Here is a 25,661-nt window from a genome sequence, read left to right as displayed (position 1 = left end):
GGAGCAATTTGGGGTTAGGTGTCTTGCTCAAGAACACTTCGACATGTGGACAGTCGGAGCTGGGATTCGAACCACTGACCCTTCGATCATTGAACGACCCGCTCTACCAACTGAGCTACAGCCGCCCCCATGATGCAGAGCTATGGAGGGAGCCTGAGGACGGAAGAGCAGACCACAACTTCACCCCACCCCTCTCTCAAACACACACACACGCACACACACACACACACACACACACACACGCACACACAAGCACACACACACACACACACACACACACACACAGGTCTGTCTCAACGCCCTGGTTCTAACCCTTATTTAACCCTAACACTCACCCTAACACACTGGAGGTTCAGAGGCCATCCGTCAGAAGGAACAAACTTCAAAGCACTAATTAGCAGGCTCAGTAGAGAAACATGCTACACTGACAGGGGAAAGGCCTCCCAACCTTTAGGTCCTCTGGTCTTCCCCAAAGAGCTTATTTCTATCTCATGTGTGAGGTAATATGTATTTGACCCTAGAGGATGGTGCTATTGAAAACAAATGCTCTCCCATGTTCTGTGGAGTGAGGGCATTCTGGGGAAGGTGGTTCTTCTGGGGGGCTGTTTGGAGGAGGGGGGTTCTGTGTTAGATAGATGGATCAAATCAAATAAAACTTTATTTGTATAGCGCATTTCATACACAGAGGCAACACAATGCACTTTACAGAGCAATGGGGGGGGGGTAGATAGATTAGATAGATAGATAGATAGATAGATAGATAGATAGATAGATAGATAGATAGATAGATAGATAGATAGATAGATAGATAGATAGATAGATAGATAGATAGATAGATAGATAGATAGATACTGTAGGGTGAATCTGTTATGGGTAGGGTCTGTGTTTTCTCTCCTTGTGACCTGCTGGGAGAGGGAGGCGGGGCATTTAGATAAGAGCTGTGTCTGGAGGGCCCCTCTGGGTTCATGTAAGGGTCCCCGATGCAGCAGGTACCAGACAACACCATGAGAGAACCACCACACCCACCCCACACTATTGCACTATTGCTTGCGTCAAGTGGCAAATTTTGGCATGACACATGCAAGGACGCAACGAGACCTTGCTTGGCTTTGCGTTGCTTGCGCTTATGTAGTTTGCGTCGACTATGAATCCGGCCTTTAAGTTACATAATTCACATCATCTACTGAATTAATTCTTAAGAACCATTGCACCACAGACAGTGAAAGGCGTCGTCGGGCTACATTGTTGACTCAGGGTTTGGGGTTGCACTGCACAGAACCTACAAGTCAATACGGTGAGGAAATCGTTGTTTTGGGGGAAGTAGCTTGAGTCCTTCAGTCCATCTGCGCCATGGCACCTAGCCTGCACAGCAAACTCCTGCGTGTTTCACCCCACTCACATCTCTCAGTATTACCAGATAGAATAGATTTAAAATGATTGCTCCCCTGATCCTTCAAGAATGACGTTGATATGAAAGCATAAGTCTGCTTCCTTTACATGTGGTTATCAGACAGGCACACCACCCCCAATGCTGCGGTCTGTTTAGAATGTAAAGGGCAGTCTTCAGTTTAAGAACACCAGCATGGAGCCGTATCATATTTTTTGTTTGTTGTGTAAATAACGCGTATGTGTTGTATGTTGTCATGTTTCAGCTGGCTCTGGGTGGTTGATTTGTCAGCTGTGTATGGGTGGAAGGTTTATTTTTACCGCAGTCGGCTCTGAGTTCTCAAAACGTATTTAGGGTGACACACACTCTGCACACAGGAAACACTACCCTGTATGACTATCAAAGCAAGCCTTTTTCAAAATTGCTTTGATAACCATTTGACAACCATTATTTGTTCCAATATAAAAGTTAGGGATGGGAGAGTAGTATGCGTCTCCAAACTGCTACTCATTACAATTCCATTATTTCCTTGCTGAATTCTCAAGCTTTGTTTTCAGTGAGCCTTTGCTGGCTCTGTCTCTAGCTTTGATGGTGGTTTGAAGCAGCTGTGGTTTGGTTCACGCAGCGTTACAAGGGGGCCAGCGTCGGTCTAGGATCTCTTAACTCTTTGTTGATCAAAAACATCCTGTGTTATCATGCTTGGAGCTTTAACTGATTGTACAGCACTGGTTCCAAAGAAGCAGCACTAGTAGATTAATTAAAAACAAAACAGAGGCAGTGTCCTCGGGGGTGGCGGGGGTGTGTGATATGATTACTAAATCTCTTGTACATAGCGACAATATACCAACTCAGTAAAGCATCTATTGAGGAATGCTAATTTAATTATGACAAGACTGACATCTCAATACTTATTGCTGCTCTTAAAAGTAAACACAAACGTTTGACAATAATATCCAACTGCTACTGTAAAAGTACACAGTTATGTTTTATTCATCAAGCAGAGATCCGTGACATATAACAGTATTTGGAATCCTGTGTCACTGCGTTTAATCTAATACAAGATGATACAGGCTTTCTGTACAGTAAAGTGATCTTTAGGACTAAAGAAAACAACAGCTAGGTGCAATAAAGAACACAGACATGTGCCTTCTGTCTCATTTGCAGTCCAAGATCATAAAACAACATCAATGCAATGGTAAAGCTACTGTATTAAAGCTATACAATCTACAGCTCCATGTTAATCCACCTTAATCAAATACTGTAGATGCATTACTGTATATAGAGAGCATTACAACTTACCAAGAAAACAGACAATTGGCACATGAAGCATTCAGCATGCTAGCAGTCCTACTCTCCAGTGAACAAACTATTCCAGTTCCTTTCCATGGGTGTGAGTGATCTGGCACAGTTGTGTTCCATTTGGGTGCGTTAGCAAGTATCAACCACATTCTCTGGGGGCCACCATAGAGGGTCATAGAAAACAGTACGCTGTTGAGGGGTCACATAGTGTAGACTACCGGGGCGGTAGTCCCCATGCTCGGTCCATGCTTTCACCTTCAGATGAACACAGAAATGCTATCTCTCCATTAGCTGATGCCTAAGTGCTCTCCAACACCCGTTTCCATCCTCTCCTGAAGGCCCGGTGGTCAAGCCCGGCTCCGCTCACCCTGTGGGCCCTCAGCACAGCATGCCTCCTTACACTGAGGACTCCTTGTGGAAGACCTTGGTTTTGAGGGTCTTCAAGCTGCAGCAGCAGTGGCGTTCGGAGCTGCTATCTGATAGCAGCGCCTCAGACTTGAACCCCTGGGCGCCCTGCGACGGCCTCCTCTTGATGGAGTTCTGGATGGTCTCCGAGGTGAAGTAGTAGACGATGGGATCGAAGCAGCAGTTGGACACGGCGATGCACAGAGCGATGGGGTAGATGGCTCTGACCACCGACTCCACGAAGCAGCCCTTCAGTATCTTGGTGCGGACCAGGGCGTAGAAGATCAGGTTGACGTTGTAGGGGATGAAGCAGAAGCAGAAGATGAGCAGGTGCACGACGATCATGCGCAGGACCTTGGTTTTGCTGAGCTCCCCCCCGCCCCGGTTGATGTGGCGCGGCCGGCGCAGGGTCTGCAGCACCATGGCGGAACACACCACGTTCAGCAGCAGGGGGATGATGAAGCCCACCGTCTCGATGAAGATCACCACCTTGGAGAGGTGAGACTGCCACTGGGTGGCGGAGAAGTTCTCGAAGCAGTACCGGACCGTGTGGTCGGGCGACGTGGTCTCCATCTTGAACCCCGTGGGGAGGCTGCCGCCCAGCACCAGCGCCCACACGGCGACGCAGACGATCTTGGCGTTGCGCTTTGTCCTCAGCGCCCGCGAGCGCAAGGGGTGCACGATGGCCAGGAAGCGGTCGAAGCTGATGCAGGTGAGGAAGAAGATGCTGCCGTACATGTTGGTGTAGAAGAGCGAGACGGAGAGCTTGCAGAGCACGCCGCCGAATGGCCAGTCCTGGTTGATGAAGTAGAAGACCCGGAGCGGCAGCGTGAAGACGAACAGCAGGTCCGCCACCACCAGGTTCATCATGTAGGTGGTGGTTTCGTTCCGGAGCTTGAGGGAACAGGTGAAGATATACATGGCTGCCACATTAGTGATGAGTCCCACCACAAACACTACGCTGAACACCGCGCTGTACAGCGGGTATTTGAACGCGTCGTTCTTCGTGCAGTTGTCCTCGTGCAGTTGCGGGCCGAGGGTGCCGTTGCCTACAAGAGAGGTCATATCCTCTAACAGAGAGGTCATGTTGTCCCAGCTGTCCGTCGGGAGAGAGGTTTTGTGCATTTCGGGAGGAAACCTGGGAGTAGTGGAGGGTGACTGTTATGTAAGAAGTATGACAATGAAAGGATTTCCCTCAAGCCTGAATCCACCATGAATGGTCAGTGAAGCACAGAACAGTCATGATTCAGAATGCCTTGAAATACTGCACTGTCTGCCACATAGATCTAATGATCTATCTAATACAGGACGCCTTGAAATACTGCACTGTCTGCCACTCCGGGTTTTCTGACTATTTAACACAAAGGTTTCATTCAACAGCTACTATCCACTGTAGCAAAAGGCTGCACGCTTTTCCCTCCCATTCTGGTTGTCCTGTTGGGGGTTAGCTCATGTTGAAAGGACCCCTCCCCAGAGCCGGGGAGCCCAGCAGCCACCTCCTCCACGTCCCCTCCCCCTGACCTCTCTGCCCTGCTCGGCTGCACTCCGGACCCCGGGCTAAGCACTGGGACTGGAGCATATGTTACTTGCTGAGGTGGATATTCAGGCACGAGTAAATCAATCCTATGTTCTGTTCAGCAAAGGAATGCCAGCATGGAAATCCAGTGAGAGAGCGCTTTGATATTCAAATTTAAAATAGAGATTTTTTTTTTAGGTCTTTGAGTCAGTCGTCCTCTTTGTCTAGAAGCATCCGTGTCTTTCCCCAGGTTGTCCAGTAGAGGTTAGTCTTGTCCGGTTGAGGTTAATCCGTGGCTGTAGCTCTGAGCTGGTGTCACAGTGGAGTTTAACAGTCCGCCTTGCTTTGTCCGTGCAGTAGAGCTGGAGTCCTCCTTCACAGTTCTGCTTCTGCTCTGTGCGTGTGTGTGTGTGTGCGTGTGACAGTACGAGGAGTAGCCTATCTCGTAGTTTCTTTTCAGGCTCTGTTTCCTGCTCCCCTCCTCTCTGTCTTCCCTCTCTGTTGCTGCATGTGACGGCCTCCGGAGCATTGTACAGCTCACACATGTAAAGAGAGGAAGAGAGACTGTTGAGCTACTTCTCTCTCCCTGTGCCAGACAGTTTTTTTCTGCTTTGGGAGGAGGGTACAAGTTGTAGTAGCTCCTCCCACTGTCTCTGTGTAACTCTCCCCCAGCTGTTACAGTGAGATACAGGGCTAAGCCTTGGGGGGAACGGTTGACAAAGTTGCAAGCACACTAGCAGACCGTTTGAACAGGTCCAGTGGGATTTTTTGAATTTAATAAACGGTCTCTCCCAGTGTTTTTGAATGGGTGTGTGGACAGCTGCATTCTCAAATGGCAGTGAACATTCTGACGGGGGGGCATTTCAAAATGAGGTGGAGTACAGAGCTGTGTCTATTCAGTGTCCGTCCAAATGCCTTTGTCAGCCAGTAGCCTGTGTTCAGCTGGCCTCCTTAATGGGGACACTGCTTGACAGTGTGGAAAGACATCAGCGCTTTTGTTGTGAATGAGCTAGCCAGACAGCACAAGAATTCATGGTTATAAATAATTAGCCTTTGTGTATTCAAATATCCCTGAACCACTGAGTTGACAAACGTAAAGTGCAGTCATTACATGCATAGACTGTAGAGGATAATAATTCAGTTATATACTGTAGTCCTACTTTAAACAAATTACACAGGATTGAGAACTACCATCACAGCAGAAGAGAGATACAGTACAGAGAAGGACAGAGAGAGAGAGAGAGAGAGAGATATATCTGGCATTTCAAACTAACAATGTGAGACATTACTGGATAATCACAGTACTGAATTAAACTCCAAAACATATTTGTTTAACATTGTTGGTCAATTGCAAAACTTGTGAAGAATCATATAAGGCTAACCCTTTGGCACAGACACCAGTTTTTTGAAGAAAGCCACAACATAATAAAGTGAAGGCTTGCCGGCCATCTAGTTTCATGGTCAATGTCTTTGTCAACCAGCCATAAAACAAACACCATCAAGGCCGCAGTGCAATGCTACAAAAACAGAAAAACACACACCATTGTCTCTTTCACACATAAACTGTTCCATTCAGAACATAAAAACAAACTCTTCACATGCAAGCGTGGTCATCAAACAAGAACACGTGGTCCGAATCCCAGGGCTGCTACGTGCTCTCACAATGCCAGGGAACTGGCAGCTCAGCCTCAAAGCCAAGACAGACTGGCGTAAAGGAGAGACATATTATGCGACATACGCTATCATGTTAACATACATGATAATTCATAGTTAAAATATACAAGATTAAGAGATGAATAAAGTGTGCTTGCAGGCTATTGGGTACCAGCACACAATCACATGACAGTTTCAACTCTAGACAAGTTGTTTAAAAGTTGCAAGCTCTGGATGAAAACATGAAATATGAGGTCAAGCTATAACTCTCCTCATATCAGGTCTCAAATGTTATATCGTCATGTACATTCAAAATATTTGGAACTAATGTGTACATTGCTTGTTCTCTGGCTACCACATTGTGCAGAATCTGAAAGAAGTATTGCTCAATCATCACACTATAATGGCAGGAACCTCTGAATGTCTGTCCGGACATTCTCTCCATTATGCCAGAGCCTGTATGCAGTTGATCTGCGGCAGCCGGCAGGTGTATTGGTCGGGACCCAAGGAAGTGCGGTATTGCATGTGAAGTTGTTTGGATTAGCTGTAAAAGAATGGCCTAGAAGAAGTGGTCTTTATCATGTAGGCTAACCGAATAAAGCTAACCTTAGACTGGGGACTCTAAAGGTCGTGGACTAGAGGTGGAGACACTATGGGGTTCATACACACAGGTTGTATGAAAAAGGGGAGAAATATTTTATTTACCCAAACAATAATAAATAATAAATCAATTTCATACTCAATACTCAGGTCAATAAAGGAAATAAAAATTGAAACTTAAATTACTATATTGGGTCCTAACTTAATGGGGTACCCCAAATCTAGCTAAACAAACAATTAGCCTACTCAGTAATGCATAGCAACAAATGTCTTAGTTTGGTCAATCTACAACAGTAGCAAGATCAAAAACGGGTAAAAATCTAACCAATAACAGCGTGAAGCACTAAAAGTTAAATCAAAATCATGTGCTGAAACATCAATGTTCACAGTCACTTGGGGTCCTTGTTCATGTGTATGAACTGACAGTCTAACATGCTTGTCCTGTTGCTATCTGAGAACAGGCACCCGTGGGTGAGCGGGAAAACAAATATCCAAAGGTCGAAGTTAGCTAACGTTAGCTAGGTGGCTCACGCTAGCTAATGTTAGCTACTATAATTACATCTGCCTACATTTAGCTTCAAAAATGATTACAGACGAGGCTTTTCGTTATGTTATTTTGTTGCCTGCAGCGTTCGGTATCTCGCCAATGATTCACAAGGCATTGAGATTTCCAAGATTTCTCGTTGTATTAATACATCCATGATCCATTTCGCCATCCATGCTAAAGCTAAGCTAATATTGACGTTGTTGTTGGTTTACTAGCGGATGTTGACGTGGTTACAGTGAGACCGTAATCAGGGAGTAGTCAGAGCGCGCTTGGGTGTCCCTGAGGTGCGTCCACAGTGCGATTTTATACCTGGTTTATACGGCTCCTAGTGGCTTCTAACAAAAAGAGCCCAATGGGTCAAAACCTGATGGCTAAAAGCCACGTTTTTTACCTGGAATGATACCCAGCCGTTTCTTTTTGTGCGTGGCTGTAAGCCAGCGCACCTAGGATAGCGTTTGTCCGGTTATCACTCCCTCCCTCCATTACTCTGGACAATGTTGACCTGCATTTCTCTGTTGGCACCACAAGAGGCAGTAGTCTCTCAGAGCATTGGACAACCTTTACCCCTTGCCTTATAGGTCAGATCCTGTCCCAACCCCAACCCTTATTCTAACCCCAACCCTCACTAGGGACTGGAAGAAGGACAACTAAACCAACCAACCAAGTATGCACATTTGTTTTGTTGTTGCCTTAAGACTACTGTCAAGTGTCACATTCAATCATCATATTACTCCTTTAAACGCCAAGCGGCTCCTGGGGGCTTGCTCTCACTTATCAACTCATGTTAAACAGGAACACAGATTCATTCATAATGAAAGAAATACAGTTATAGGACAGTCACACTAGCAAGCCTATATGGTTCTATTGCTGATTGCACATTTGTACAAATAATGCATTTGGAATGAATAGCAATAACATCCAGGATTTTCCTACATCAGCAGCAAAAAATCAGCCCGTTCTAGCTTTCCCCTAGTTTCTCACCAGACTCAAATATTACGTTGAATCTCTGCGCTCCGTATACTACATAGGCATAGCCATTTCCAGCACTGTAGAGAGCCACTTCCTACACTCAGGCTATGCCAACACACCTGAGGTAAATGGACTACACTTATATAGCGCTTTTCCACCTTAGCGGCACTCAAAGCGCTTTACAATGGCCTCTCATTCACCCATTCACACACACATTCAAACACCAATGGCGGTAGCTGCCATGCAAGGTGCTAACCTGCTCATTGGGAGCAATTTGGGGTTAGGTGTCTTGCTCAAGGACACTTCGACATGTGGACAGTCGGAGCTGGGATTCGAACTGCTGACCCTTCGATCATTGAACAATCCGCTCTACCAACTGAGTTACAGCCGTCCCATAAGCGCTGTAATAAAATGTGTTACGTACTTTACTGTGTGCAGAAAGTAACTGATAGTGCTGAGTCAGGTCAGATCACTGTTTAGGATCACGGTCAGTTTGCGGTCGTAATGTCCCTCCTCTGGTTTCTGCATGCCTATCATCAGGACGACAGCCCGCTGTACAGCCAGAAGCCTGGATTAGCAAGGTTAGAGGCCTTGTGGTCGACAAGGAAACATTTTGGGTGTGGATATTGGGAAACAGCAGCTCTGATTGAGGACAGAACGAACTATGTTGCAATATAGCAGAGAAGTGAGGGGAGACTGCTTTTCTTATCCCTGACACAGGAAGAAAGAAAAAATGTTAGTTTTAGAGGAAGTAAAACACTTTTTTTCAAATCCTAGTGTCATGTGTAATGGCCTAATGCTGTAGGAAGCAGGTGTCCACTAGACCCCAGCCCTAAGCGACTGTAATGATGATTTGTGTAGGCCTTAGTAAAAATACATCCCATAATGGGAGATACTATGTGCTGAAGCATAATGCCTGCCAAGGGGACTTCCTCATTTTTATCATCAGGGTACAACGGTTTTATAACCTGGCAGCTCTTTCTCTATTTGTGGTGAATTTACATTGACATCTGTGGAATAATACACTACGGTACAATAGCTTTGTGCATGGGGCCATGCATGCTCTCAGAAATGGTTTGCTGTGGGCAGCTGTGGCTCAGGACGTAGAGCCGGTTGTCCAATGATCGTAGGGTCGGCGGTTTGACTTCTCCTGTCCACATGTCGAAGTGTCCTTGGGCGAGACACTGAACCCCAAATTGCTCCTAGCAGGCTGCATGGCAGCTGCCGCCATTGGTGTGTGAATGTGTATGTGAATGAGAGGCCACTGTAAAGCACTTTGGATAAAAGTGCTAAATAAGTTCAGTCCATTCTGTTTTAATTTTAACAAAATGAAAGCCCACACTCAACACAGGACTTTGATAGCATATTTGATATGCGGTCATTCAAGAAATTGTATTCACATCTGAGATCTAGTTTGCATCATATTGTACCGCAACAAACAGTCATAATAGTTGTGAGGAGGGTCTGAAAGCAGCTGTCTGGGTGCAGGAGACACAGGGAGACAGGCTCCCGACTGCGAGACCATTTCTTTTTTTGTAAATTAATACAAGACTAGATACAACTAAAACTGTTGGATGCTGCTGTTTTGCAGTTTGTAATTTTTTTATTTTTTTTTATTTAGGCTATTTATCATTTATGTTATTTGACTGTTATGGATATATCAGACACAAATATTTTTTTCCACACATCTTTTAGTGTTATCTCTTGATGCAGGTTGTTTTGGTTTTATATGTCCAGGTTTTAAGACATCTCTACCTGCTTTTTTCTGTTAAAGTGGAAATGTGTCTCTTAAAAAAGCTGCTGCTGTAAAGGAGGAGGCAGTATGTTCCCTCATTGAGCTGTGTGTTATGTTTGATTGAGTGTGTTCCGTTTGATTGAGTGATTTGTATAAATAAAACATTTAATAAACGTGTAATAGTGTTTGATGTTTTCACAACTTTTTATACCAAACATAATGTAAAATGATGGTATTCTGGAAATGTTAAGGTTTAGTACAATTATATCGAATAATTTAAGTGATATAGGTCAAAACAGTGCTAAATTTGACTTAATATGAAAGGCATAAGTGGTAAAATAAAGAGCCGTTTCGGAGCTGAAAGAGCTCTTATTGCTGAGCTGAGCCAAATGATCTGGCTCACTAAAAAGAGCCGGTATGCCCTTCACTAGTTAGTATGGCCTCAGAGACTGTATCCGAACAGAAGGGTTATAAATGATAACCAAACTGATGTGACACTATGAGGAACACCCTTAGACTACAGTTCAAGATTCCTTTATTTGTTGACATGTAGTGTAGTGTGCAGTCACAGTGAAATGTTGCTGGACTGTCTGGTGGACTAAGGACTGACCTACTGCTGACACCACCTTGTCTCATCTTTATTGACAAAATGGCCAAGAGGACCTCCCGGTGACCGGTCACTTAATCACATTTTCCAGAGGTTTCCTTAGATAGACCTTGGAATTCGTTACACAGAAATAACATCTTAACATGTGGGCTCATTTTTGATAACTGGTTTTCGCAAGTCATTTCCAAAATAACCCTGCAACTGCTGCATGAAGGAAACATGTACCACATGTATACAAGGACCAATTACACTTTGACAATATATTATATTTTGATCTAATTAATTTCCATTGGGAGAATACATGATATTATAGGCTACATTACCTTCTGAACCTGTCTGGCTGCCAAACTGCCCCCCTGTGGTTGGTATTGTAACCACAGCTATCTGTCACCACACTCATTCTGCTGTTGGTTTATAGTCATATAAATTATAACAGAATATTAGTCATATTAGTCACAGTCAATACTATTAGCAGTAAAATAAAAAAACAAGTACATGGTGGGAGATATAAATATTTTTCAATATTTATTAAAACATTTAAAACATAATAATTGGCTTGTCAAAGTCAAAGCATTCAGTTTCATCCTCTTCTATGAATAACAAGTGTTTCAATCCAGTTCTCTTAGAAGCTCTTGGTTGCAGGCGTGCTCTCCCACCATGGCAGACCTAACCGATATGACAGCGGGCTTCCAAGCAAGACCCAAATGAAAGTGCCATGAAACCAATGAAATCAAAGTGCCATGAGTGTGATTCTCTGAGGAAATGTTCTCTGTAAATGGTGTTGAACTCTGGTTCTAGACCGGCCCGGCCACTTGACAAGGGGGGGACTTTAACTGGTGCTGGGATGGCTGCCGTTGTGCCCTTGTGCAAGGCACTTAACCCCAACGCTAGCAAAGAATAGCAGAAGACTTGATTAATACAGTTCAACAAAAAAAAAACAGTGAATGCCGACGTCTGTAAACATGCTGCGTTTGTAACAGGGCTGGGAAGCAGTCCTTCTACCATGTGGTGCAGGGATGCACGATATATCGGCAATCATATCGGTATCGGACGATGTTAGTCATTTTTTAATACATCGGTATCGGTCCGATCTGCAAAACGGGGCCGATGTGAACAGCAGATAATTATTTCTGTCTAGCTGCTGTTGTGTGTGTTGTTTTTGAGAGGAAACAATGTGGTAAATCTATGATTTATTGGCTTTTCTGAATGTTTTGGAGATTGAGACAGTGTTTCCATGTGTTTTTCAGTATGTATAACATTTGTCATAGAAACTTGTTTTTATACAGAACATATCGACATCGGTAAATATTGGTTATCAGCCATGACAGCAATGTTATCAGACACTGATGGGAAGCTAATAGGACATATCTTTTCTACAGAAGCAGCAGATACGTTTCCAGCTGCACGTACAGTTACTGATCAATGCAGGTGTTAACATGTCGCTGGGGGGACCTTATCACCCTGCCGAGTAAACAAGGGCAGCCTGCTCTGTCTGTTATCAGCCTTCTATCTGGGGCATGAGACTCCTACCAATCACCGGGAATGTTGGTTAATACACACGCAGACGCTGGATGACAACAGCAAATATACTGTACATGCTATTAAACACGATGGCCAAATAACCTTTTGACCTTTGAGGATAACAAAAAAAAGGATATAAACATTGGTCAAGTAAAACTAAAATTACTTTCATTAAAAAAAAAAAGTTTCAAACATAAGAAAATTGTTCAAATGTTCCCTGTAACAATTAAAATGCTTCATCTATTTTTATTACAACGTGTATCTATCAATGCTGTAGAACTGACGTTCGTGAGGGAAGAATTGAATGGACAGTGTGATGGGTCAACTCATGCACGGCTGTGAAACTCTTCTCATGCTCCTGATTGCCCTTGTCCACCTCACTGACAGGGGATTTCTTCTTCTAGGATGGAATCTACCATTCAAATTCACTGGACTTGAATTATAGTCAAATGGTCTCTCCCATTGTCTGTTGCTGTTGCACATCCCTGCAGCCCCCCCCCCTGTACATGTGTGACTCTGTACATACAGTCCCCATGCTGGGACACACAGCCACCACGCCTCCTCTGGTGAGGAGCATTGTACCTGGCTGGTCTCTCGGCTGCTGTGCTCGTAGTGTAAACCTACCAGGCCCTCAGTGACCTGTGTGTTGTAGGTAGTTACAGGTAGGTAGGAAGGTAGGTAGGTAGGTAGCCAGGTAGGGACGGTGCATGGTATCAGCTCCAGAGCCTCCGATACCGAGCCTCCATTAGTCCAGTCCATCCCCCCGGTGCCGGGCTGCTGGGCAGCTTGTTTTGACACGGTGGTGGTCGTAGGCCTCGTCTTCCCTCCCTCTGGCCCTCTCAGTTTTTGAAGGCTCCGTAGCGGCTGGCTTTGCTGATGAAGTTCTTGAGCAGATCGTGGTCCATGTCGGCGAAGGCCTGCGTCTGAGTGACGGCGGTCAGGTGGTTGACACAGAACTTGAAGCAGAACTCCTCCAGGTCCTAAAAATGAACAGGGCTGGCTGGTCAGTGCTGGGGAGTACAACAGAGAGCGCATTGACTGGTAGGAGGAACTCCTAACAAACAACTAGTGTGTGTGTGCGTGTGTGAGCGAGTGTGTGTCTGTGTGTGTAAGTGAGTAAGTGTGTGTGTGAGCGAGTGTGTGTGAGCGTGCGTGCATGAGTGAGTGTGTGTGTACGTGTGTGTGAGAGAGTGTGTGTCTATGTGTGTGAGTGAGTAAGTGAGTGAGTGAGCAGGTCTGTGTGCGAGTGTTTGTGTGTGTGTGTGTGCGTGAGTGTGTGTGTGTGTGTGTGCGTGTGAGAGTGTGTGTGTGCGTGTGTGAGAGTGTGTGTGTGTGTGAACGAGTGTGTGTCTGTGTGTGAGTGTGAGTACAGTAAGTGAGTGAGTGTGTGAGTGTTTGTGTGTGCGCATGAGTGAGTGTGTGTGTGTGTGTGCGTGCATATATGTGCGCGTGAGTGAGTGTGTGTGCGTATATGTGTGTGTGTGAGTGTGTGTGTGAGTAAGTGAGTGTTTGTGTGTGTGTGCGCCTGAGTGAGTGAGTGTGTGTGCGCGTCAACCTACCCGTGCCTCGTACTTGACAGCAGCAGAGAGCAGCGTGATGGCGTTCTCCTCTGTGATGCCTCTCTTGATGGTCTCCTGACAAAGCCTCTTCAGACGGGTCTCACGGTAGTACGTGGCCAGGTCCAGCAGCCCTGATCAATAACACACCATCAATACACACAGGGTCAATATCACACCATCAATAAGCACAGGGTCAATATCACACCATCACTAAACACAGGGTCAATATCACATCATCAATAAACTAGCTGTATTTCGATTGTATGTTATTGTGTGTTGTTGTTGCTGTCCTGTCTTTTTGTTTTTGTGTTGTATTGTCACTTGTTTTGTATTTTGACACTTTTGTCATGAAATGCATGTTGGACCCCCTCGAAAACGAGATGTGACATCTCAAGGGGCTTATCCAAATGAAATAAAGAACTTTCAAAAATAAACACAGAGTCAATATCACACCATCAATAAACACAGGGTCAATATCACAGGTCAGCTGCACCCGGGATCAACAACACAGGTCTGTGCAGATCAGGTGAGGTGGTGAATAATGATGATGATGATGATGGTCGGCTGACCTATGGCGTCCTCTGGCGGCAGGTTGATGTTGTCTGTGTAGAGGTACTCCAGGAAGGCTCGGTAGACCAGGTAGGAGAACTGGTGGACCTCGATGGACTCCTCGTCCGTCTCGTTCAGCAGGGCGCGGAAGTGTTCACACCTAAGAAGAGAGAGAGAGAGAGCGCGGTCACAAGGAAGTTCCCCAGCCCTGATCTCATCACTGACGGGCCCCTAAAACGTTCCCAGAGCAGACGCTCTGAGACTGAGGCCAGTCGTAGAACAGAAGGTGACTAGAGACAGACTACTGTAGAATGCGGATGTAGAGTGTCTGACTGTGAAGTTATTAAAAGCTAAAGGGGAAATGATGCTGGGCCCTGGCTTCCTCATGGGGCCCACAGGAAAGACGGGTTGGCACACAATATACCTGAAAGACAGTGTTACTCAAGATATTGTATCAAAGCCCCAATGCCCATTGAAATATCCCATTACACTGGAACTTGTTACAACACAATCAGTGAAAAGGAATCACCTACCTAATCTTCAGGAGGGCTTTGTGAACATGAATGCACTTTCCGTCAACCAGGAATTTCAAGTCAGAGATATCTGGACTGTCAAACTCCTTCTTCAAGGACTGAGCAACCGTCAGGTAGTCATCACCATCTGAGGTACAGAGAGGATGGTCGTCGTCGTCAACAACAATAACAACTGTCAAGTACTCATCCCCATCTGAGGCACAGAAAGCACAGTCAACAACAAAACAATAAGACAACTTTTTTGTCCAACCAACACAGGGCCTCTTATGCATGTTCGTCTTTTCCGCGGACATTCTAAATCAAAACATTCCAAAGTGCCGACCAGAGGAGAGCATCTCAAACTGTGTGTGGAGAGGGTGGCCCGCGTCCTCAACTATAGACGGAGCCTTGCTGTCCAGCTGATTCGTACAGGGCGTACAGTTGTTTCTGCTGTCGTCCTATTACAGCACCTTGCCAGCTGCATTGACTATCCTTAACGGCACACACTCTGCACACACACTCGCCACTCCCCATTCTGTATATAGCACATACACCGGAATTGTGCCTCCCCCTTTAGCCCCTTGTATTCTTTTTTTTTTTTTTTACAGTACATCGTAATTTGTACATTGCACTGAATTATGTTGCGCCGTTTTGTTTTTTGGTATTTGTACGTTTTTGTGCGTGGCTGTAAGCCAGCACCTAGGATAGCGTTTGTCCGGTTGTCAGTTCCTCCCTCCCTCCGGTCAATGTTGACCTGCATCTCTTTGTTGGTACCACAAGAGGAAGTAGGCCCAGCACACTAAAATAAAGAAGGAAACCAGAATCAACTCGTTGATCTCCACTGCACTGTGTAGCAGTGAAAGTATTGGACTCCCACCCGGGAGATCGGGGTTCAAGACCCAATAGGGATGATTTTATGGGATTATACCCCAAACCTCCACAAGTTCATCCTTTCACTCCAACCTTTTCTCAGATAGCACACAGATATCGGTCCTCCATCGGAATCAGAACGACAATCTGCTGAAGTGTTTCTTCTGGGGGGTGTCTAGAGGGGCACCGTTGTTAAACAGCTGGAGAATTTCTGCTGGCGAGTCGGTAGCGGTCTCCAAGCGGAATTCCACTCGCATTCGCACGCGCTGACGCCCTGCCCTGTCGCTTTTCTGATGGTAAAACTCATGTGGACCTCTGTTGGGATGCCGTTGGAATTCCGCTTGCATGGCACGTCCTCCCCTGTCCCTTTTCCCATGGTGGAACTCTGCTGGGATACCATAAAAATTCCGCTTGCAACCGTCACTGGATGGTAGTCTTGAACAACCTAGTCACTGATGACCAGCTCAACATGACACCCCAGACAGGTCAGGTACATTCAGGTTCAAAATGTAAAGCTGCATACAAACATCACATAAAACATGTTTTTTAATATGTCCGGTGTATTGAGGAAACATTTGCTACTCAAATGTTAACGCTACTTCAACTTAGTTAAAACTACTTCTATCTTAGCTAGCTGACACATTTAGGTTAGCTAACTAGCTAGCTAATGTAAAATTAGCCTAGCCGCCAGCTACTGTGTTGTAGCTCTTTAGTTGTAAGTCCTTTTTAGTATAGAGATGGATAACAGTGTAAGGGAATTATATTTGAACAAGGTGATGAAAGTGTACTGGTTCAATCCCTTAATGGTGAGATTCTACCACAATGTTTTATCATTGCTTAGAAATGCCTGGTAGATTAGTGTTAGCCCTATGTTGCTAGCTATATTAGCGTTAGCCATATGTTGCTAGCTATGGCTTCGGTAGGGATTTTGATAGCTTCTTCATACTATTATCATGCAATCTCTTATTATAGGCTATTGATATCTAAGAGTAACTGTACTGAGTTTGATGTTTATGTTCATTACGTTCTGTTGTCCAAGTATGATTTAGTCCACGTTCTTGTTAGTTGGTTACAAACGTGTATTACCTGCTTTTGTATAGACTGCATTTACTGTTTTCGGCCACAGGAGGGCAGCAACAGGCTTAGATAGACTGTTCCTCTCAGAGTCTAACTGTGAGACTGGTCCCTGGGTTTAACCCCTACCTTTGTCCAGAAACAGAAGTTGAACCAATTGCAGCAAGATAGCTAACGTTACATCAATGTAGCTGCTTTAGCCACTGACCGCTACCATTAATGTTATGGAAGCTGCTGCTAGTTGTTGTGAGCTCATGAGCTAACTGGCTATTGTGCTGGATTAGCATTGGAAGCATTGGAACTGATGTGTCTAGGCGACAAGACCTATCTTAATTTATCAGACATTATGTCATTCATTTCAATTCACAGCCATTTCAGTGGCAAGACTATCTTCCGTCCTACCAGTCCTGAACAGAAACAAGCCAGCCACACCCATAAGCCAGGCTGCACCTGGCCTGGTTTGTATTGTTTTGCACTGTCATGTCTTTGCACTGTCCTGTCCTGCACCCTGTCCTATGTAGTCTAAAACAGTGCATGCCTTGACCCTAGTCAAATGGTATCCTGGCCAATTTAGCCTTAGAGTTTAACATGTTTTTGAATGATTTTTCAAGATGCCCAAGATGCCCATCCACATCCATTGTATGACCAAAATGGTGGTAGAGCAATTATCAACTTTCTCGAAAATGCTAGCTTTGTCAACGTTTTGATCTGAACCATTGTATATGATCATAAGTAACCTTAAAACAGGGCTAAACATGATTTTTCCCTTTACTACTCCTTTAAGTCTAAACTACTCAGACTGCGGGAGGTTGCCTTTAAGATCATGGCAGCGGAAGGACAGCCCACCTTGCAGGTCATTTTTGACCAGGCTGTTGTCAAACTAGCAAATAGCATTGTTACCGACCCGACCCATGACCTTTACGATGAGTTCCAGCTGCTTCCCTGGGAAGGAGGCACAGAGTTCCTATGGGCCATCGTAATTTGAACAGATTCCAAAAATCCTTCGTTCCCCTGTCCATAAAACTTCTGAACGAAGTGAAATAACTACACTGTTCATATGATTGTACTCATGCTGCTGTATTATACACTTTTTATTTATTGTATGTCTCTGTATGTTTTGATATTAAATGTTTGGCTGGCAGCGCAGGTAGGTAGCCCAAGCAAAATCTCTGTAAAGACAAAGTGTTACTTGACTTGACGTGAATCGTGTTATCCGAGAATGAGGGTACTCCCACCGACTCTCTGACTCATGATGCATTTGCACATTTCTGGAGAAATTAGAAACTGCGACTCCGATGAAAGAAAGATAACTCGAGAAACGCTTTGGAATTGATACCACTGTGTAAAATAATTCGACATACGACAGACTCTCACGCATTACACACGAAGAGTTCCCTGGAGTGCACACAAAAAACACGATAGGATAATAAATACAAACAGACCTGAGTCTACTTGCATGACGGAACTAGACAGCTCTCGAGCATGTTGATTGGCCTAACCACCAAAACAAGTACAGGTACATTGGCTCATAGTGAACAAACAGGACAATAATGTATCCAAATAGTTTTGTTGTGCATGTTTGAACAAATGCACAGTGTTGCCCTTGAGTTTCATCTCGTTTAGAATAACAAAGGTGAGAAATCACAGTCCTATACTACCTCACATTCCCCATTTAGCTTGAGAGGGGAGGAATAACAAATCTCAGAAAGGCCTGTCTGGATGTGTCCTAAGTAGGGCTGGGTTTAAAAAATCGATTCATCGATTCTGAATCAAATGATTCAGAATCGATTCATGAATCCCAAAATCGATCTTTTATTTAATGAATGAATTAATAAATGAAGGAATGAATAGTTCATTCATTCATTCAATGATTCATTCATATTTGGAAATCAGTATCGATACCCAGCCCTAGTATTGATGTGTTGCATAACTTGGCAGTCATGTAATTAAGGTAACAGCTAAATAAAAAACAGGTTTTATTAACACTAATCGAATCGATATTGAATCGAATCGTGATAATCGATTCTGAACCTTATGAATCGGAATCGAATCAATTCTTGAAATTCGACTCGATACCCAGCCCTAGTCCTAAGTATGTTTTTTAAATCTATAATCCACCATCTTACCCACAGTGAGGAGGTGCCAGGTGACGGCCGGCGTAGCGAAGCAAGCAAACACGTCGTCGGTGCCGCCGAAGTGTGTGAGATGGGGACATGCGACGGCCTGCCCCCGACACTGGCCCCACATCAGGACCTGGCCGCTCTGGGTCTTGGCTGCAGACGTGTGGCTGGTGTGACAGGCTGCTACCTCCACCATCCTGTCGGAGACACCGGAGTGAGGGAGATGGCATCGGAGAGGGAGGAGAAGAGGTGTCAGAGAGGCAGGGTGTCACAGGCTCGCTACAGAGAGGTGTCAGATTTCACTCATCACATATAATAAGTCTAGAGCGATCAGCCCCCGTCTAGAGCGATCAGCCCCCGGCCTTCTTTCACTGTCCTTCCTGAACTTTGCAAACTATTTTAAACTTCAAGCAGAAGAAGCGGCTGTTAAGTAGGCCTACAAATGCTCGCGTCTGTTTATGTTTAGCGCAAACAATTTTCGGACGTTCTTAAAAATCTGTTCAAATTTAACCGATCAAAAAAAACATGATGCGCGCAGACGGAGCGGACTTTTGTGAAATGTTCATTTCACAAACGTCCGCTCCGTCTGCGCGCATCATGTTTTTTTTGATCGGTTAAATTTGAACAGATTTTTAGGAACGTCCGAAAATTGTTGTCATGGGCTTATTAACTGGCGGGTAAAAAATGCTCACCATGGCCTCCCTACTGCATCCTTGGGTCCAGCCCCTACAAACCGTAACAGATTAATCTTACAGAGTGGACACATTCCACATTGACCAGGCTCATAGCCTTAAAGGCATCTGTGTCCCAGCATTTCCACAGTTGCCTGTGAGGCATGTAACCCTGGATGGCCCACTGTCTCAGGGTCCTGTGATGTTGACTCCAGTGACCTCCTGAGTGGACAGACAGATGAAACTTATATGCCACTAATTTAAGCCTGGGGGGCTGTCCTGCCTGGGAGGAACTCACCTCTCCTTGTCCATGTTGATGAGTGTGGGAAGCGCCTGGTTACACTTGTTGCCTGTTCCCAGCTGCCCGTAGGAGTTGGCCCCCCAGGCATAAACAACCCCCTCGTCTGTAAGGGCCAGCGTATGTGCATATCCACAGGCCACCTGGCGACGCCGGAAAGGACAGAACATTTAATTCAATTCAACATTATTATTCAACCTTTATTTATCCAGGAAGTCTCATTGAGATGAAAATCTCTTTTGCAAGGGAGACCTGGCCAGGGTAGTAGCAGTAGGCCAACACAATAGTTACAAATAATACAGTCAAAACTACATAAAACAATACAGACAGCTATTCAGTCTGGAGGAAACGTCATGTTCAACATCTAAACCTTCTCCATTTCTTCTGGTAAAGGACAGGCCTCTTTTCAACGACGATGTACACTGCAGAAGCTTTTATCTCATTATAAATTCTTAGGCATTCATATGGAGTTGGTCCCCCCTTTGCAGCTTAAACAGCTTCCACTCTTCTGGGAAGGCTTTCTACAAGATTTTGGAGTGTCTGTAGACATTTTTGCCCATTCATCCAGAAGAGCATTTGTGAGGTCAGACTCTGATGTCGGATGAGAGAGCCTAGCTTGCAATCTCTGTTCATCCCAAAGGTGTTAGATAGGGTTGAGGTCAGGGCTCTGTGTGGGTCAGTCAAGTTCTTCCACACCAACCTCACCCAACCATACCTTTATTGACCTTGCTTTTTGCACTGGGGCAGTCATGCTGGAACAGAAAAGGGCCTTCCACAAACTGTTCCCACAATGTTGGAAGCGTAGAATTGTCCAAAATGTCTTGCTAAGCTGAAGCATTAACATTTCCCTTCACTGGAACTAAGGGGCCTAGGCCAACCCCAGAAAAACAACCCCAGACCATTATCCCTCCTCCAAACTTTACAGTTGGCACAATGCAGTCAGGCAGGTAACATTCTCCTGACGTTCGCCAAACTCTGACTCGTCCATCAGACTGTCAGATAGAGAAGCGTGATTTGTCACTCCACAGAACACATTTCCACTGTTCCAGAGTCCAGTGGCAGCGTGCTTTACACCACTCCATTCGACGCTTGGCATTGCGCTTGGTGACGTAAGGCTCTCTCGTCCAACATCAGTGTCTGACCTCACAAATGCTCTTCCAAAATCTTTTAGAAAGCCTTCCCAGAAGAGTGAAAACTGTTATAGCTACAAAGGATGGACCAACTTCAGATCAATGCAAATGAATTTAGAATGGGATGTCATAAAAGCTCCTGTAGGTGTAATCAAATCAAACTTAATTTGTATAGCACATTTCATACAGAGTCAACACAATGGTCCTCATTCCTGAACGCAGTTAAGAAGAAGTTAAGAAGAAATTTCTTCTTAACTCCACTTACGAAGTTCCCGGGACAATTCTGGCATTCCTGAATGGTTTCTTATCTGGGGTTTGTTCTCATCTAAGAACGGGATTAAAGAATGCGGAAATGCAGTCATAGGTAGACCAGATTAGAGTGCGCCCATGTTCGCAAGGGCTGAATTTATGAGAAGTCCGAGGTGATTGCGTTCGCATCAATTCTACAGACATCCTAGGTTTGAAAAAAAAAATATATATATATACGAGAATATTTGTATAATTTCCAATTACGTTTCACATTTACAGTTATGATTCTACAAGACATCGTGGTGTCCTAAAATAAATAAAAGCACTACACAAACACTGCAAATGACAGTGAATGAATAAAAAGGCACTAAACTCGCTATACTCAGACTCGGCACAACATCACCTTATATTCTATAGTCGTCAGAATGGACACATCTACATTCTGTAAATAAACGTGAATATCCATAACTAAAATATATCATATGGGCCTACATAATATAGATAGGGCACATCAAGATCCACAAATAGCCTACTCATGCATTTAACTAAACTGTACAATTTAATCATCTGCTCTCAGCACATCCCATCCCTTTCATGTAGGCTACAGTTTATATTTTCTGTAGTAAGGAGCTGGCGGGGCATTTATGTATGCAAATTCAGGTGTATGAGAACGTGCATTCAACTTAAGAAGTGGAGCACAGCTGAGAACACTTTGGCGGTTTAAGAACACATTTGCACGCGTTCAGGAATCCGGCGGGGATCTTTCTTAGGGTTCAATGTTCAGGAATGAGGTCCAATGTGCTTTACAGAGAGCAACGGGGGGGGGGGGGGGGGGGCATAGGTCCCACCCCTACATATTCCAGAGGGAAGCAAAAAAAAACAGTTCACCCAGGGGCCGAAAAAGTGAGCTGTAAAAATTCTTCCCTGACCTCTCTTAACGCGACGATCGAGCAAGCTCCTGGAAAATGACTATTGGCTAAGAACATTTACATGTGTAGGTGTCCCAATACTTTTGTCCATATAGTGTATTAAAACACACACACACACACGCGCACACACACTCACCTGCACAATGTTGACTCCCTGAAGAGCAGCGATCCTACATGGCGTCTGCTGATTTCCATTGTTCCCCAGGCCTAGCTGCCCATTGCAGTTGTAACCCCAACCATAGGTCTACCATCAGAACACACACAGCCATGTTATGATTCCAACCATAGGTCTACCATCAGAACACAACATGAATCTCCAGTTCATTCATGCTAATTTGCGTTGGGAATTCCCATTGGGAATTTTGGGAAGTTTGTGAATATTCCCAGAATGTTGCAACCCTTGTCTGCATGCCTATACACACTGGTACTTGTATGTGTGCAAGTGAGCGTACCTCCCCATTGTCCAGTACCGCCATGGAGCAGAGCTGGCCACAGGCTATGTTGACCACCACCTTGCTCTGCAGGCAGCTGCTGACCCGTCGTGGCGTGGGCTGGTTGGCAGTGGAGCCAGAGCCCACCTGGCCAGAGTTGTTGTAGCCCCACGCAAACACCTGAAGGGGTATTCCAGGAGGAAGAGTGAGTGCCCTATCAGGACAGTTCAAGTCAAGTCTGAATCTTTTACCCCCTTTATACTTGGCATTAAAAATGTGTGGGTTCCAGAGAGAGAGAGAGAGAGAGGTGCAGTGAAGCTGTATGGGGTGCCTGTTATGAAGGCGGGAGGGGGCGCAACTGAGGCAGAGTTCAGACGAAAGTAGCGTTTTAATTTCACAAGACATATGAAGAGTAGAAGTTGTAGAGTTGCTAAGCACATCGACCATCCGCTGGTGCCGGACAATATGGTTACAAAGAATGCAAAAAATTGAGGTCCACACTGACAGCTGCTCCAAGGTATATTTATTACTAGAGGACAAAAAAATGTTGTTTTGTCCTCTTGTAATAAATATACCTTGGAGCAGCTGTCAGTGCGTACCTCATTTTTTTGCATAAATATGACGAGTCTCATTGGGGGAAAAAACCCTACTTCCTATTCCCCAGCCTCTTTGAATCTGAGTAGGTAGCGAGTTGTTGGTTAAACTCACTCCTCCAGTATAAATAAATACAGTTCACCCGCTGGTTAAAACGGGGTTTGCAACGTGGGAGACCCAGGTTCAAATCCACCCCTGGCCAAGCAGAAACGTATGGGTTACACTAGACACTGAACATCAAGTTAAATGAAGCCATATATCCTCCTGGAGCACTCCTCTGGACAGAAGAGGTCAAAGGAGTCACAAACCAGTAAACACACAGACCCTAAACATGAACTACAAAGGACACTTCAGGGCTAGCAGAGTGCAGGCCTGCCTACCTCCCCCTCAGTGGTCAGAGCGATGGTGTGGTGGGAGCCACAGGCCACCTCGGTCACCCTCTTGTTGATCAGGTTGGTGGAGACCAGGGCTGGGGTCAGACCGTGGTTGGTGGTCCCATTGCCCAGCTGGCTGTAGCCATTGTGACCCCAGGCGTACACCTCTCCATCTAGAGGACAGCGGGCAAATTTGCACTTCATGCTGACACAGTGATTCCTGTTTTACAGTATGCGCAAATAAACATTAGGGCACTTGTAACACATGTGTATGTGACCTAGTAGTCTGGCACATGGGGGTAGTGATCTTACCGGCTGTGGCGATGACTATGTGTGGTCCTGTACCATAGCTTAACGACACAATCTTCTTTCCACACAGGATGTCAATTCTGCGTGGTTCTATGGTACTCTGCAGGTCCCCAAGCCCCAAACAGCCACTGCAGTTGGTGCCCAGGGCAAAGAACTGCAAATGGGAGACAACGGCAGTCAATTTTACATACATTTGTGGTCAATGTTCCCTAGGGAACATGGAGCCTTCAGATGGGACAACATATCAGCGTATATATATACTGGTAAAATAAAGTACTGTATGGTGGGTTGCGCACAACTATGGGTATCTAGCTAAGATGCAAATAGATGGATAATTGGGTACGGTAAGGCCGCAGAGAGACATGCACGAAGGCTTTCCAGTGGATAAACACAATGCTTTGTAGCCTACTGGCATTACACGCCTAAATATAGCCGCATTCTATCTGCTTAGCCCTGTGTCTAGAACTCAAGCAGCGACATCCCTTACAAATGAAATGGCATCCCACTTTCCAGCGCTAGCAAGCTGCCGTAGGAACTTTTGGACAGTGTAATTAGCTCACATCCACTTCCAGCATGTATAAATGAACTAGCAAGATGATGTCTTATGAGTCCTACCTCATCATTAACAGTGACATAGAGTGCTTCGTTCGCAGCACTGCCAAACACACAAGCCTGGCGGATAAGACTCAGTTCTTCGGGAGGCAGGAGTGCAAACACTGGCCACTTCCCCACGTCCAGCATGCTATCGAGCTGTAGAATAAATTGACAACACACGAAAAACAATTGGCTAGATAACGTACCAAATTGCGAATTGGCTAGATTAAAGTTTAGCTAACGTTAGTAGCGTTAGCTAAGTTAGACATAAAGTTAGACTAGCTAGTTAGACGTTAGTGCTAGAGTGTACTCACCCTGTAGCTGTGCTTATCGTCAAAGAAGATGCCCTTGTGTAGCTAATGATTGACCAAAAACCCCAGACATTCTCCTTTGTAAAATCAAGTGACTAGTAGAATTATATATATTTAAGCAATCCCCTTAAGGAAAAACTAGCTGTCAACTGTGCTCTACACTAAAGTGATGCAACAAACCTTCATGTACGCTGTAGCTATTGCTAGCTAACCAAAAATGGCTACAGCAAGCGAGCTAAGTAGCCTAGCTAGCTCGCAGACAGCTAGTACCATGGCTGTACATGGGCTGTACGCGCCGAGTATCGAGTTAATGCAGTGATACCACGCCCCCTCCTCATCCTACTTCTTGTTGTTTCCGGCAGTGTCGGAGGCGCGTCGAGGCGTATTACTGCCCTCGACCGGTCAGGAGATGTATTGATTACCTAGGTACACCAGCACTTTATATTCTATCATACAGTCCCGTGTTGTGCAGGAATTGTAGCACTGCTTCTGTGATCAGTTGGTGGTTCACACTCAGGCCAAAGAAAGAATGAAGGGAGAATGAACTGACTCCTAATGCAGTCAGTGATCTGTAAAATGATTGCTACTTCTTCTTGGGGTTATTTATCGGCGGTTGGCAAACAACCTAAAGGTGCATTACCGCCACCCACTGGTCTGGAGTGTAGACTAAAACGATAGGCTAACCCATCAATCCTGTTATAACACCATAAAAGAACAATCACATCACCCCATCCATGCATCACCCGAACATTTCTTAAGGATGTCGCTGATGTTGTCCTCCCCCACCGCACAGAGCTTGCTGTAATACCCCTCTCTGGAACATACTTATGTCAGTACAAGTGCACAGT

The 25,661-nt window shown here is 45.1% G+C and overlaps 2 protein-coding genes across 2 annotated transcripts; both read right to left on the bottom strand.

The window, feature by feature from the left end:
* Nucleotides 1-3,082: 3,082 nt before the first annotated feature.
* lpar6a (lysophosphatidic acid receptor 6a) lies at nt 3,083-4,177 on the bottom strand (the record flags this gene model as incomplete). Its single annotated transcript, XM_084456341.1, has 1 exon — nt 3,083-4,177. One exon carries the CDS (start codon nt 4,175-4,177, stop codon nt 3,083-3,085), a length of 1,095 nt encoding a protein of 364 aa, XP_084312467.1.
* Nucleotides 4,178-11,055: 6,878 nt separating this feature from the next.
* rcbtb2 (regulator of chromosome condensation (RCC1) and BTB (POZ) domain containing protein 2) lies at nt 11,056-24,957 on the bottom strand. Its single transcript, XM_084440060.1, has 12 exons — nt 24,817-24,957; nt 24,524-24,658; nt 23,912-24,062; nt 23,606-23,772; nt 22,653-22,811; nt 22,337-22,444; nt 19,893-20,035; nt 18,930-19,120; nt 14,881-15,007; nt 14,368-14,507; nt 13,799-13,929; nt 11,056-13,219 (listed from the first exon to the last, which is right to left on the bottom strand). The coding sequence occupies exons 2-12, from the start codon at nt 24,647-24,649 to the stop codon at nt 13,079-13,081; spliced, it is 1,584 nt and encodes a 527-aa protein (XP_084296186.1). The 5' UTR covers nt 24,650-24,658; nt 24,817-24,957; the 3' UTR covers nt 11,056-13,078.
* Nucleotides 24,958-25,661: the final 704 nt, after the last annotated feature.

Source organism: Borostomias antarcticus (genome assembly GCF_949987555.1).
Source record: "Borostomias antarcticus genome assembly, chromosome: 1".
NCBI classification, from domain to species: Eukaryota; Metazoa; Chordata; class Actinopteri; order Stomiiformes; family Stomiidae; genus Borostomias; species Borostomias antarcticus.
This window is presented reverse-complemented; position numbering and strand designations above follow the sequence as displayed.